Consider the following 13,695-nt stretch of genomic DNA (forward strand, 5'->3'; position numbering starts at 1 on the left):
GGATTGGCTTGTTTACTGGCTTGCTCAAGCACACACAGGTAATAAGTCGCACAAGCGTAATTCAAGACCAGGTGCTCTGGCTCCAAACCAGGCTCTCTCCTGTGAGGCAGGTCCAGCTCTCTGGGGCTCTCACTCTAACACAACTGGAATTAAGGTTATTTGCTGAGGCTTGTCTTATGGCTGTCTCTTCAAATCTCCTTCCTCTTGGGATAAACCTATGCCTGAAAGCTGCTAACTGAGCCATCTTGTCTCCAAGGCTGCACCACTATCAGTCTCCCCGGCAGCCAAGAACAGACAACTCAGCCTCAGTCAAGGCTGCTCGGGTTAGGTCTGAGAAGATTCCGGACTACATTTCCCAAGAGGCCTTGGGGCTGGGCAGGAGCACTTCCTCTCTTTCATTTGCTCACGCGATCCCGCTCCATTTCCTCTAAGAGTAACAGGACTCGTCTCAGACTCCTTCCGCCTTCTCTAGGTCCACGCTCCGTCCCCGCCTCCCCCTTCGCCACGCCTCCCCGGCAGCGCAAAGCTTTATACGCCTCTGTGTGGGCTTTTGTAGGTGTTTGTGGCTGTGAGCAGGACATATGGACGGGCAACTGAGATTCGACGGGCGGGTGGTGCTGGTCACCGGTGCGGGGGGAGGTGAGCAAGCGGCGGCGGCGACTGCGGCGGCGACAACTTGGCGAGGGTTCGCTCGCACGGGTGCTCCTCCTCACCCCCCCCCCACGCCCCTTCGCGAGGGGATGCGCGCGCACGCTCTCCGGCTCGGGCCCCTCTACTCGCTGCTGCAGCGGCGCTCTCACGGGACTGGGGAGGCGGGGAGGGAGAGGGGAAGTGGGTGGTCTGGGCGGTGCAGTTTAGGGTGGGGATGGGGAAGAGCCCTGGCCAGCCAGGTTCTGGAGCCGCTGAGGTTGGTGGTGGAGGTGCGGAGTGGAAAAGGCGTTGAGTGTGCAAAATGCAAAACCTTAACCCTCCTCCCATCCCCTTCACCCCCTATCCTTGGGTCATTTCCCCTCTTCCCCTTCACGTTTTTCAGGCTTTAAAATATATTCTTTCTGCTCAAGAAGCGTGTCCTTCATGCTTCTGGCTCTTAAAACAGAAAAGTGCATTGGCATTTTTGGTTTGTGGCCTTACAGAATTAGGTGAAAGTTTATCTCGTCTTCCCGCAGGCTGGTTTGAAAGGGACTTTGATCCTACCTATTTAGCGGCCTTTGCAACCCGAGGTTTAAAGGTGCAGAGAGGTCATCACCATCACCACCTTTGAGCTGGAGATATAGCATATGTTAACTTTTCAGAGGATCCAAGCTTCAGAAGCCTCAAGGATGTTGATTAGTCAATGATTCAGTTCATTTCAACAAAGATTTATGAATTGCCTACTATTTGCAGGGCCTTGTATTTGAGAATGGGGATACTGAGGCGAGTCCCCTGTCTCCTGGACCTCTTGATGTGGGCTGTATTGGAATAAGTATTATACTGAAATGCATTCTGCCTAAGCCTGGCAAGTCATCTGAAACGCCTGTTTGTGGAGGTTACCTGAGCTACACACTGAACACAATATTCTCTAAAAATGCTAAAATGATTAGATGCTATTTCTGGAGTACGAGTTCATTTTAAAAAAATAAAACTTCGCTTTTGGTTGAATTAATAAGTGGTAATTCTGAGAAGTGTTAAATTGTTTACAAGCAGGGACCAGGGGTATAAATATAGTTGAGAGCCTTAGGAGCCAAATTAATGGTATGTCCAAGATTCACTTTTTTTTTTTTTTAAGAAAGGTGGAGCAGAGAACAAGCATTCATTAAGTGCCTACTCTATTCCAGGCACTGTACTTTACAAATATCATATTTGATCCCTGTAACAACCCTGTGAAGTTTTTGTTGTTTAGGCATTTTTAAGTACTGTCTTTCTGTGACCCCATTTGAGGTTTTCTCAGCAAAGATAGTGGAGTGATTTGCCATTTCCTTCTCCACCTCATTTTACAGATGAGGAACTGAGGCAAACAGGGTTAAGTGACTTGCCCAAGGTCACACAGCTAGTAAATGTCAGGCCAGATTTGACCACAGAAAGACAAGTCTTCCTGACTTCAGGCTCGTCCTTCTTTGGTGCTTTTATTTATCCTCATTTTTATATGAGATTGTAGATTTATATCTGGAAGGGACTTAGTGGAGGTTTCAAGGTTCAGAGTTGAGGATTTCAATTTAGAGAGAGTTGCAGCTAGAAGTTTCAGAAACAGGAGGAACAAAATCTGGAAACTTGGCACAGAGGATCGAACTTTCCCCTCTTTGGCTCAGCAGTAGTAGAGAAGGCATTCAGTCAGAAGCAGAAAGATGGACTTGGATTTGGAGAGATAATCATTCTCTCCAGCTGCAGCTTCAGAGAATGTATATGTTCCTCACAGTGGATTTGTAAACCCTATCAGGGGTGGGAAACCTGTGGCCTTGAGGTTACATGTGGCCTTCTAGGTCTTTGGGTGCAGCCTTTCAACTGAGTCCACATTTTACAGAACAAATCCTTTTATTAAGGGAATTTGTTCTGGGAAGTTTGGATTCAGTCAAAGGGCTGCGCTTGACCTAGAGGGTAACATGTGGCCTTGAGGCCACAGGTTCCCCACCCCGCCCTAGTTTCAAGAAAGAAACAGACTCTGGGAACCAGCAGAGCTGCTTTGGAAGGGAGCTGGGTGAGGGCTGTACATTGAGAGGAAAGACTTGAGGAATTGAGATGTCCTTTGCCACACTTGCATCCCACATATGTACCTCAGGACCCTTGTGTTCTCAGAGCCCACTCTTCCCATCAGTTCAGTCCCCTTGTTTTACAAATGTGGATAATTAGGCCCAGACATAGTCACATATACCTCCTTGTAACTTTTATCTTCTCCCCTTTCCCCATACCTTCCTATGTCTCTGGGGAAAACTTTAAAGGATATGGAAGGAATGATAAGTACTATTTTATCTGTCTCATTCTTTCCATCTGTTTCTTGCCTGGTGCCTTCTGCCTCTGTTTTACAGCTGTCCACAGTCCTTTGGCTCTGATGATTTTTTGTGGATTTTTTTTTCTCTTAGGAGTGTTTCTACAACCCTTGTCACCTCTGGGCTCCAAGCATTCACTAAGTTCTCCCTCATTATCCAGACTAGTGCATGGAAGAAAATCCCTTCTGATTCTAGTTCAGCCTGAGCAAGCAGAAACTTTTGCGAGGAAAGTATAGGGAAACTCATATGTAGAAGTCCTGCATTTTATTTTGAAAGTGGACATGGATTCCAATCCTGGCTAGGTCTAGCAAGAAGAAGAAATTTATAGTTTTGCAAACTTGAGGTAACCAGAGCTTTGACAACGGGATTTGTGCTGGGACAAAAGGAGATATGATATGAGAGACTGTGGAGAAAGAAGTATTAGGATTTAGCAACTGGCTCAGTTGGCAGAGCGGTATATAAAAGAGAATGGTGTTAATGATTAAGGTTCATATTGATCCTGAATCTGGGTATCAGAGAAGGCTATTTGTTCATTTCGAATTTGGTTTAGGAGATGGTTATTGGCATAGTCCACACATTCAGGAATAAAATGGGAGGTGTTTAAGAGGGAGAGGATAAATTAAAAACTCTTATAATTATCTATAAGGCAGTCATTGAGTGAGTGCCTTTCAATCTGGCAAGGCAATTTTGATTGAGTACTTGCATAATACTGTACCAGCAAGGCACAGTGGGACAGGTAAAACACTGTATAAAAGATATTAAAAGATCAGTTTTCAAAAAAAAAGAGATCAATGCCCTTAGGGGAGCTTATAGTCTAATTCAGGAGTGAGGAACCTATGGCCTCGAGGCGACATGTGGTCCTCTAAGTCCTCAGATCCGACCCTTTGACTGAATCCAAATGAAAAAGTTTGGATTCAGTGAAAGGGTCCCCACACTTGAGGACCTAGAGAGCCACATGTAGCCTCGAGGCTGCAGGTTACCCACGCTTGGTCTAATTGGTAGAAACTAGAGTAAAAGGCCTATATAATTAAGGGTCACTTACAAGAGTAATTGGAATGAGGGTTCCTCGAGTTTGAGAAATTTGAAAATGAGACAATCAATTTCTTCTGCCCATTTTAATTATTTCACTTGGCAGAAAATGCCTCTACAAATGAGCAATCATATGGTAACTCTATTTTCAAACTAGGGAGGGGGAAAGGAAACCTGTGCATAAGACTTAAGTATTCAAATTTATTTTTATTAAGTTTATTAAATATTTTTAAAATAGTTATTTATTAAAAAATATCTTTTTTAGTCAGCTAGAGACAGAGTGCGAAACTGTAGCCCTCCAAATTTGAATCCAGATTGGGGGTCATGTTGTATCAGCTCCCCAGATTATGATGGTATCATTACCAATGATGGCTTCCTAGATCTCCTTTTTTGTATAGGAAAAGTTCCATATCTGACATGTGCTAGAGATGCTCTCTCCTTTTTGGGGGGATTCAGATATGGTGACTGGTGTAGCAAAGTGTCTTTGAGAACAGTAATTAGTTGAGGGGGATGAGAGCAGGGGAGTAGTGTGTTCTTTGGGTCACCCAAAATTAGCCAACAATGTGGATTTTCTAATCTATTATGCCAGGTGCTATGGGGTTATCTGGGCCCCAATGTACACTTTATATATGCACTTATTATTGGGCAAAGAGGGAGTAGGCCTTCATACCTGGTTCTAGAAGTAAAAACAGAAAGCAAGAGCCAATGAACACTTATGACATACATGTCAGTTAGGTACTAAGTGCCAGGAGAATGACCCTGGGTTATTCTCTCAAATGAGAATTGGGCCCTATAGAGGTGCTTATGTTTGTTTTTCTTGGGTTCTACATGTGAAATTCATACTCATGTTTAATTGGGGGCAGGGACATAACTTTCCCATTCACCAAGGTCCTAATTAGAGAGAAAGGATGTTTTTATGCTTGATCATAGTCCTCTGGCTCCTGTTAAACTACAGCTCTTCCATTTTTACTAGGGGAAGTGTAAGTACTTGAGTTTCCTAACATGCTCAGATAAATTTCTTAGCTTCTACTTTATTGAGTATGATGAGGATTGGGGAAGAGGAGGTGCTTAGGTTCTTACTTTTGCTGATTTCTTAAACTTTCAAGGTGGCTCAAACCTAAAATAACTCATTTGAATGGCAATTTTTATTGTTGAATAGCTTATTTTTCAACATTGTTATTCAGGTATAAGAATAATCTAAATATTATCTTTTTTCAGTATTTTCTGTATTTTGGTATGGTAATTAGGCTCCTACTAATTATTGTAAAATTTGACTTGAGTATAGTGGGAAAGGAAAATAATACTGATCATTCAATTTTTTTTTTTGTTTTTATTTTAAACTAGGATTGGGACGAGCATATGCCCTGGCTTTTGCAGAAAGAGGCGCATCAGTAGTTGGTAAGATTATGTATTTTTTTGATAATTTTGGTAGCTGTTTTTTTCCTTAACATTACAAACTCAAACCACAAAGTATTTTTCTTTATTAGTCACCTTTATATTTTTGTAGATTACTGTGTGTACTCTCACAGATTTTGTTTTATTTTTATTTTATTTTTTAATTATTTTTTTATTTTTAGTTTATAGCACTTGGTTCTACATAATTTTGAGTTCCAGATTTTCTTCCTTCCCTACCCCAATCCCTCCCCAAGACAGCTTGAAATCCCATATAACTTCCACGTATAACTTCGCATTGAATTAATTTACACACTAGTCAGTTTGTGGAGAAGAATTATGACCAATGGAGTGAATCATGAGAAAGAAGAAACAGAACCAAAAAAAAGACAAACCCAAAAACAAAAACAAAGGAGACAAAAAAAAAGGGGGGGGGGGAAAGGCAAGCATGAAGTGTGTCTCAATCTGCATTCATACTTCATAGTTTTTTCTTTGGATGTAGATAGTATTCTCCATCGTGAGTCCTTTGGAGTTGTCTTTGCACCTTGTGTTGCTGAGAAGAGCAAAGTCTATCAGGGTTAGTCATCACAGAATCCATATATCTGTGGTTGTGTATAATATTATCCTGGCTCTGCTTCGCTCACTCAGCATTATTTCGTGTAGGTTTTTCCAGGTTGTAATGAAGTCCGTATCATCCCCATTTCTTATAGCACAATAGTATTCCATTACCTTCATATACCACAGCTTGTTCAGCCATTCCCCAATTGATGGGCATCCCTTTGATTTCCAATTCTTAGCTACCACAAAAAGAGCCGCTATAAATATTTTTGTACATATGGGTCCTTTTCCCACTTGTGCGATCTCTTTGGGATACAACCCTAGAAGTGGTATTGCTGGGTCAAAGGGTATGAACATTTTTATAGCCCTTTGGGCATAGTTCCAAATTGCTCTCCAGAATGGCTGAATCATCTCAGTCAGATTTTAACACTAATCATTACTTCTGCCAGGATTGTGTTTGTTTCCTAAGGTCATAGTGCTCTTTATTTTAAGGAAACTAATTTTGCAATGTTTCTAACTACAGAATTGTTAAATCAGGGCACTAATCAGTTTTATATAATACAAAACCCTGAACATAAAGCATTTGTAGTACTTCTTTTTGTTGCCTGTAGACATAATTACCTAGACTATTAAGAGGAGGGGAATGAAGTTTAGAGAGCTTTGGGTTTGGAAAAACTGGAATCAGGCAGGTGCTACAGTATTATGAAAGTATAAAAGAACTCCTAGTATTCTAACACCATATAATCAGTACCATGAGTTTCTTTCCTTTTTCCTATTTCTTTTTTTTTTCCCCTTTGGATGAGACCTATGATTTTATTGATAAAGGGCTGGTGAGGAACTTCCTCTACTATCACCTTTTCCGCAGCTTACAATTTTTGAGAGTTTTTTTGGGGTGGGGGGCCATATGGGGTGGGGGGTGGGAACTGAGAAGTTCAGTAACTGGCCTAAGGTTAAACTGCCAGTATATATGTTAGAGGACTTAAGTTACCCAGGTATTGATTATTGCAAGGCCAACTCTACTATGAACTTTCCACTGTATTACCAATAAATTTTATTCATATTTTCTGTTTTTATATCAGTCATTTCTGAATGTACTACTCATCCTCAATAGGACATCCCTTGTAACAAAGAAAAAGTTACATAAAACCAGACAGACACAATGACTGTGTCTGATACTGTAGGTGCTATCTTATACCAAATGAGGGTAATGTACTTCATTATTTATTCTCCAGGACAAGGTTGGACATTACTGTTACTCAGAGTTCAGCCTACCTTTATTTTACATTGTACATAACTATATATAATAATTTACATTATTGTAGTCGTGTATATTGTTCTCCTGATTCTGTTCTCTTTGCTCTGCCAGTTCATACAGATCTTCCCATGTTTTTCTGAATCCTTTATATTCTGTCATTTCATATGGCACAGTAATATTCCATTACAGTCATATGAAACAGTTTGTTTAGCAATTCCTCAATTGGTGGGTACCCACTTTGTTTTTGCTTCCATGAAACGTACTTATGTAAATATTTTGTCCTTTTCTTCTGTTTTCTCTTTGGGGCCTATGTCCAGTAGTAGGATTACTGGGTGAAAGAGCATGAACAGTTTAGTTACTTTTCTCACATAATTCCAAATTGTTTTTGACTTGAACAATTCACAGCTTTACCAGTAGTGTATTACTGTGCCCTTCTTATAGCCCACAGCCCCTTCAACATTGATTATTTCTGTTTTTTATCAGGTTTGCCACCATTTCCTTATTCATTTGTTTTTTTTAACTCAGTTTATTGATGATTTTTTTTTTGCAGGATGCATTTCCTATTTTATATTCAAAGTCAATAGAAAATATATTTTACTTTGATACTTTTGAGAGTCTTCATTGACTTTTCAATGTTGAAAAGTGTACAATGATATTAATAATCAGAATTTAATTTTTTTTTTCCCAGTATTTTCTGAATTTTGGTGCTATAATTAGACACCTAATTATTATTAAACATAGCTTGAATATAGCAGATAGGAAAATTTATTTTTTTTGTAGGCTCCAACTGATTTTTGCTTTTGCTCATTTCTCATCCATTCAAGGTGTAAAGAACTCATTTGGGCATTATTTGGATGACTGAATTGCAAGGTGAGGGAAGTATTGGGCAATGCAGGGATATGTCTGCTTTGCTGAAGGAAGAGGAAGCAGTAGCCAAGGCTTGACACTCCATAAGGACCATCATCTTGTAGTTATATTTCACTTGACATCACACCTCTGCTTTTATAACAGATTGTACTTTTCTTAACAAAAGTGAAGAGCTCTGGGGCTGCCCTGGCTTCAGCATGATTCACCATCATCTTCCTGTCTTGCTACTGTGTACTCTTCCTCCCCCTCCACTTCTTGTTCTGGGCACAGTGATCAAATTACTACCATTACTTCTCAAAAGGACATCTGAATCAGTTACCCTGTGGTTCAGTTCATTCTCCCTATGACTTTTCAGACCAAAAACTCCTTTCTTTATGCGCATTGTTTTCCTCTATAGAATGTAAGATCCTCGAGGGCAGAGACTATTTTTTCTTTCACATTTGTATCCCTACCATTTAGCACAGTGCCGAACATGTAATAAACACTTAAGAAATGCTATTCATTCATTGGTTCACTCACTCATTTGTTCATTCTGTGAATGGTGCACATAGCTCTTTGAAGGCTGGGACTATTTTTGCATTTGTATCCTCAGTGCTTAGTATTGTGCTAGAACATAGTTGTTTGTTGACATAGAAACCTAGTCATTTCTTACAATGTGAGATTCTTGTCCCTTCTGTCTCATATGTTTCTACCTTTTATGCCTAAGTTGTAAGCTCTTTTCATGCAACATTATATCATATTCCTGTTTAACATTGTTAACTGAGTCTGGGAAAAATTCTTTAGGTGAAACATTTGTTGCAGCAGGTTAGTTAGTCCCATGGAACAATGTTACAAATGTAGATCTGTTCTGGGACTGCCAAAATTTCATCTATGAAAACTTAAAACTGGTCTTCAGAGATCTGGGGCAATGTCACATTTATAAGGGTACTTTGATAATTTGAAAGATGGGTGATCTCACTGTTGTGGGCATTCCTGCCAGTATTATAGATTGCCTTTTTATTTGTGGCAGTTCTTTATATCTTTCCATAAATCCTTTCCAAAAAATCTATGTAATAGGCTAGAGGTCTTTCTCTGAGTCTTTGGATATTTTTTGGATAGTAGTGAAATACTTGGATTGTTTATCTTTCACGTTTGCTATATGACTCGCCCAGGCATAATTAATAATATGCTATAGCCTACTTACAGGCATCATCTGTCTTTGGGCAATTTACAGTTACCCTTCAGGTAATTTACAGTTTAGATTCTCTTAAGATTGTGGTATTCTATGGTATTGTAATCTTGTAGCCTTACACAGAGATTGTGAATATGTAAAAATTTCACTGGATCATTGTACTTTTTGTAATGGTATGTATTGTAACCCATATACTTTTCTACCCTCTTGCTACTCTTGTTTGTGTCTCTCTGAAATCATCCCTAAGTGTCTACCCAGTGGGCTGAAAGCCCTCCTTTAGGCCTATAAACTTAACATTGACATCAATGTAGCATGTTTCTCTTATTCTTTACTCTTGATTCACTTCCTTTTCTAAGCATATATTTCATGGATAGATTTTTTGCTACTTCTGGTTGTGACAGTCATTATTGTTAATATGCAGCAGGCTATTTGTGACTTAATCTCCCCATTGCTCTTTAGGTGGCTTCCAATTCTTTTTAAAATTTATTTTTAGTTTTCAACATTCATTTCCACAAGATTTTGAGTTACAAATTTTCTCCTCATCTCTACCCTTCCCCCCACCCCAAGATGTCATGTATTCTGATTGCCTCTTTCCCCAGTCTGCCCTTCCTGTTATCACCCACTCCACCCCACCATCCTTTTTCCCCTTACTTTCTTGTAGGGCAATATAGATTTGTATACCCCATTTCCTGTATATCTTATTTCCCAGTTGCATGTAAAAACATTTTTTTTTAACATTTGTTTTTAGAACTTTGACTTCCAAATTCTCTCCCTTCTTCTCTCCCCACCCACCCTCCTTGAGAAGGCAAGCAATTCAATATAGGTTATACATGTATTGTTACACAAAACACTTCTATAATAGTCATGTTGTGAAAGACTAACTGTATTTTCCTCCATCCTATCCTGTCCCTTTTTATTCAATTTTCTCCTTTGACCCTGTCCCTTTTCAAAAGTGTTTGCTTTTGACTACCTCCTCCCCAAATCTGCCCTCCCTTCTATCATCCCCGCCTCTTATCACCTTCCCCTGTGCTTTCCTGTAGGGCAAGATACCCAATTGAGTGTGTATGTTATTCCCTCCTTAAGCCAAACCTGATGAGAGCAAGATTCACTTATTCCCTTTCCCCTAGTCCCTCTTCCCTTCCATTATAACAGCTTTTTCTTGCCACTTTTATGTGAGATAATTTACCTCATTCTATCTCTCCCTTTCTCCTTCTCCCAATATATTCTTCTGCCACCCTTTAATTTTATTTTTTTGGATATCGTCCCTTCATATTCAACTCACCCTGTGCCCTCTGTCTCTGTCTCTCTCTCTATCTCTCTATGTGTGTGTGTGTGTGTGTGTGTGTATATGTATATGTATATTCCTGTCAACTACCCTAATACTGAGAATTGTCTTATGAGTTACAAATATCATCTTTCCATGTAGGAATGTAAACAAAACTGTTCAACTTTAGTAAGTCCCTTATGGTTTCTCTTTCCTGTTTACCTTTTTATGCTTCTCTTGATTCTTGTATTTGAAAGTCAAATTTTCTATTCAACTCTGGTTTTTTCATTAAGAATGCTTGAAAGTCTTCTATTTCATTGAAAATTCCTATTTTTCCCTGAAGTATTATACTCAGTTTTGCTGGGTAGGTGATTCTTGGTTTTAATCCTAGCTCCATTGACCTCCAGAATATCATATTCCAAGCCCTTCAATCCCTTAATGTAGAAGCTGCTAGATCTTGTGTTTCCTTGATAATTTCTTGAAAGATGAAGTCTAGGCTCTTTTTTTGATCATGGCTTTCAGGTAGTCTAATAATTTTTAAATTATCTCTCTTGGATCTGTTATCCAGGTCAGAGGTTTTTCCAATGAGATATTTCACATTATCTTCCATTTTTTCATTCCTTTGGTACTGTTTGATAATTTCTTGATTTCTCATAAAGTCACTAGCTCCCACTTGCTCCATTCTAATTTTTGAGGCAATACTTTCTTCAGTGTTCTTTTGGACCTCCTTTTCCATTTGGCTAATTCTGCCTTTGAAGGCATTCTTCTCCTCGTTGGGTTTTTGGAGCTCATTTGCCATTTGGGTTAGTCTATTTTTTAAGGTGTTATTTTCTTCAGTATTTTTTTGGGTCTCCTTTATCGAGCTGTTGACTTGTTTTTCATGATTTTCTTGCATCACTCTCATTTCTCTTCCCAATTTTTCCTCTACTTCTCTTACTTGATTTTCCAAATCCTTTTTGAGCTCTTCCATGGCTTGAGACTAATTCATATTTTTCTTGGAAGCTTTTAATGTAGGCTGTTTGACTTTGTTGACTTTTTCTGGCTATACGTTTTGATCTTCTTTGTCAACCGAAGAAAGATTCTATAGTCTGAGTCCTTTTATGCTGCCTGCTCATTTTCCCAGCCAATTACTTGACTTTTGAGCTTTTTGTCAGGGTATGACTACTTCCAGAGTGGAGAGTGCTCTGTTCCAAGCTTCAGGGTTTTTGTGCTGCTGTTTTTAGAGCTACTTCTATTCAGAAGTGGTATGATACTCCTCTCCTGGCCTGTGCTTGGTCTGTGAGTGCAAGTACTCCTTTCTGCCATGTAACTACCAGGAGGACTCCCTCTCCACAGTCACAGCAAGCTCTGCCACACCAGCGTTCCTCCTCCCCAAAGGACCGCCAACTAGGACTGCGACCCAGGTCCAAGCAGGGCAAAGTGAGAGAACCCTGCCTTAGTGCTAGCAAAGAGATCCCTGCACTCCCGCTCCAATTAGCTGCCTGATTCCCCCCACTGTCTGTGGGCCTGGAGTTCTAGAAGGACCCGCTGTAGGCGCAGCCACCTCTGCTGCCTCTGGCCTGGGGCTGGACCGAGTACTTCCCTCACCCAGCTCCAGCAGTTTTCCCACTGCCCTGCTCCGTTGTCTTTGGTGTTTGTGGGTGGAGAAGTCTGGAAACTGCCACAGCACAGGGATTCATGGACCTGAGGCCTGCTGTGCTTGGTTTACTGCGGCCTCATCTCTTCAGGTGAGGCCCAAGCTGGACAGTGCTCCTTTCCCAGTACTGTGGGATAGACCCTTCTCAGTCACCATCCAGGCCCTCTTGGGCTGGAGACTTATTTCACTCTGTTATTTCGTGGCTTCTGTAGCTCTAGAATTTGTTTAGAGTCATTTTTTACAGGTGTTTGGAGGGATTTGGAGGAGAACTCAAGGGAATCCCAGTTTTCAAGGCTCCATCTTGGCTCTGCCCCCCAGGTGTCCTCCAATTTAATTTATTTATTTAAGTGTCCATTATATTGTAGGCACTAGCGATACAAATATATATATATATATATATATATATATATGTATATTTGCAGTGGGGAAGGCAGGGCAATTGGGATTAAATGACTTGCCCAAGGTCACACAAGCTAGTAAATGTGTCAAGTGTCTGAGGCCGGATTTGAACTCAGATCCTCCTGACTTCAGGGTCGGTGCTCTACTCACTGTGCCACCTAGCTGCCCCACGATACGAATATTAAAGCTGAAAAAGTACTTGCCCTCAACAAGTTTATGTTCCACGGGTTTTTTGGCAGTAGTGTTCCATGATTCACAGCCAGATTGCATCACTGAAAGAACAAAGACATTAAAAAGATGGATTTTTGTTTCAGAGAGCAAGTGGGCACCTTCTCAAAAGAAATCCAGCCCATTATCTTTCTACTTCTAAGTTCTTGGCTGAGCATGAGCAGGCACACTATCAGCAGTCTCTCCAATATCAGTGTTCAAGTCCAGTTCGACAGGCTAGCCATTAAATTAATATTATGGTTTGGACAACAGGCATTTTTGTAGGATTTTAAGGCTGAACTTTTTTGAGTGTTTGTTTTAAGATACACAGTTGCCAATTTAAAAAACACCCCTTCTTCCCCCCTCAATAGTAAACTATCAAAACAAATGAGTATTTCATAGACATGGGGGGAAAGTTTTCAGCGCAGTACAAAAATTAAATCCATTTCTTTCCACAAACCAATATATCTGGATTAACTTACCTTCCAAATAGGCAATATATATCTCCCTATTGTATGTTTCATTTGATATTGACAATCAGAGGAAGTGGTTAAATTGCTTAAGGAGCCTTATATGAAGCTAACATATACATGGTTTCCTTTTAAAGCTTGTTTTATTTTACCAAGTCAGAGAATGACTTTTTAAAAAATCTACTACTACCTACTACAAATCTAGTAGGATCTCTTTGTTTTCTGAACCTATCTGTTAAAAATGTGATCTGCTATTGACTGTCCTCTTTTTTTCATAAAGAAAATTCTAACCATAGTCTGGGCTTGATATAGATCCCCGTTCTTGTTCTCTGGGTTGACTTGTTCACCCTGTTCTGGACACATATTGGCAGGTGTGGGGTTCCCTGAGAGGGCTACTTACCATAATGAGACCACTATTTACAAATCTCTCTGTACTTTTCAGGGTCTTAGGAATAACATTGATATGGAGAGGAATATGCTCATTATA

General features: G+C 40.1%; 1 protein-coding gene across 1 annotated transcript in view; it reads left to right on the forward strand.

The window, feature by feature from the left end:
* Nucleotides 1-425: 425 nt before the first annotated feature.
* HSD17B4 (hydroxysteroid 17-beta dehydrogenase 4) overlaps nucleotides 426-13,695 on the forward strand; it is a 143,558-nt gene continuing 130,288 nt past the window's right edge. The window contains exons 1-2 of the mRNA XM_036740782.1: nucleotides 426-639; nucleotides 5,334-5,387. Coding sequence (XP_036596677.1) covers nucleotides 582-639; nucleotides 5,334-5,387 — 112 coding nt within the window. The 5' untranslated portion in view covers nucleotides 426-581. The remainder of the gene's footprint in view (nucleotides 640-5,333; nucleotides 5,388-13,695) is intronic.

Source organism: Trichosurus vulpecula, chromosome 1 (genome assembly GCF_011100635.1).
Source record: "Trichosurus vulpecula isolate mTriVul1 chromosome 1, mTriVul1.pri, whole genome shotgun sequence".
NCBI classification, from domain to species: Eukaryota; Metazoa; Chordata; class Mammalia; order Diprotodontia; family Phalangeridae; genus Trichosurus; species Trichosurus vulpecula.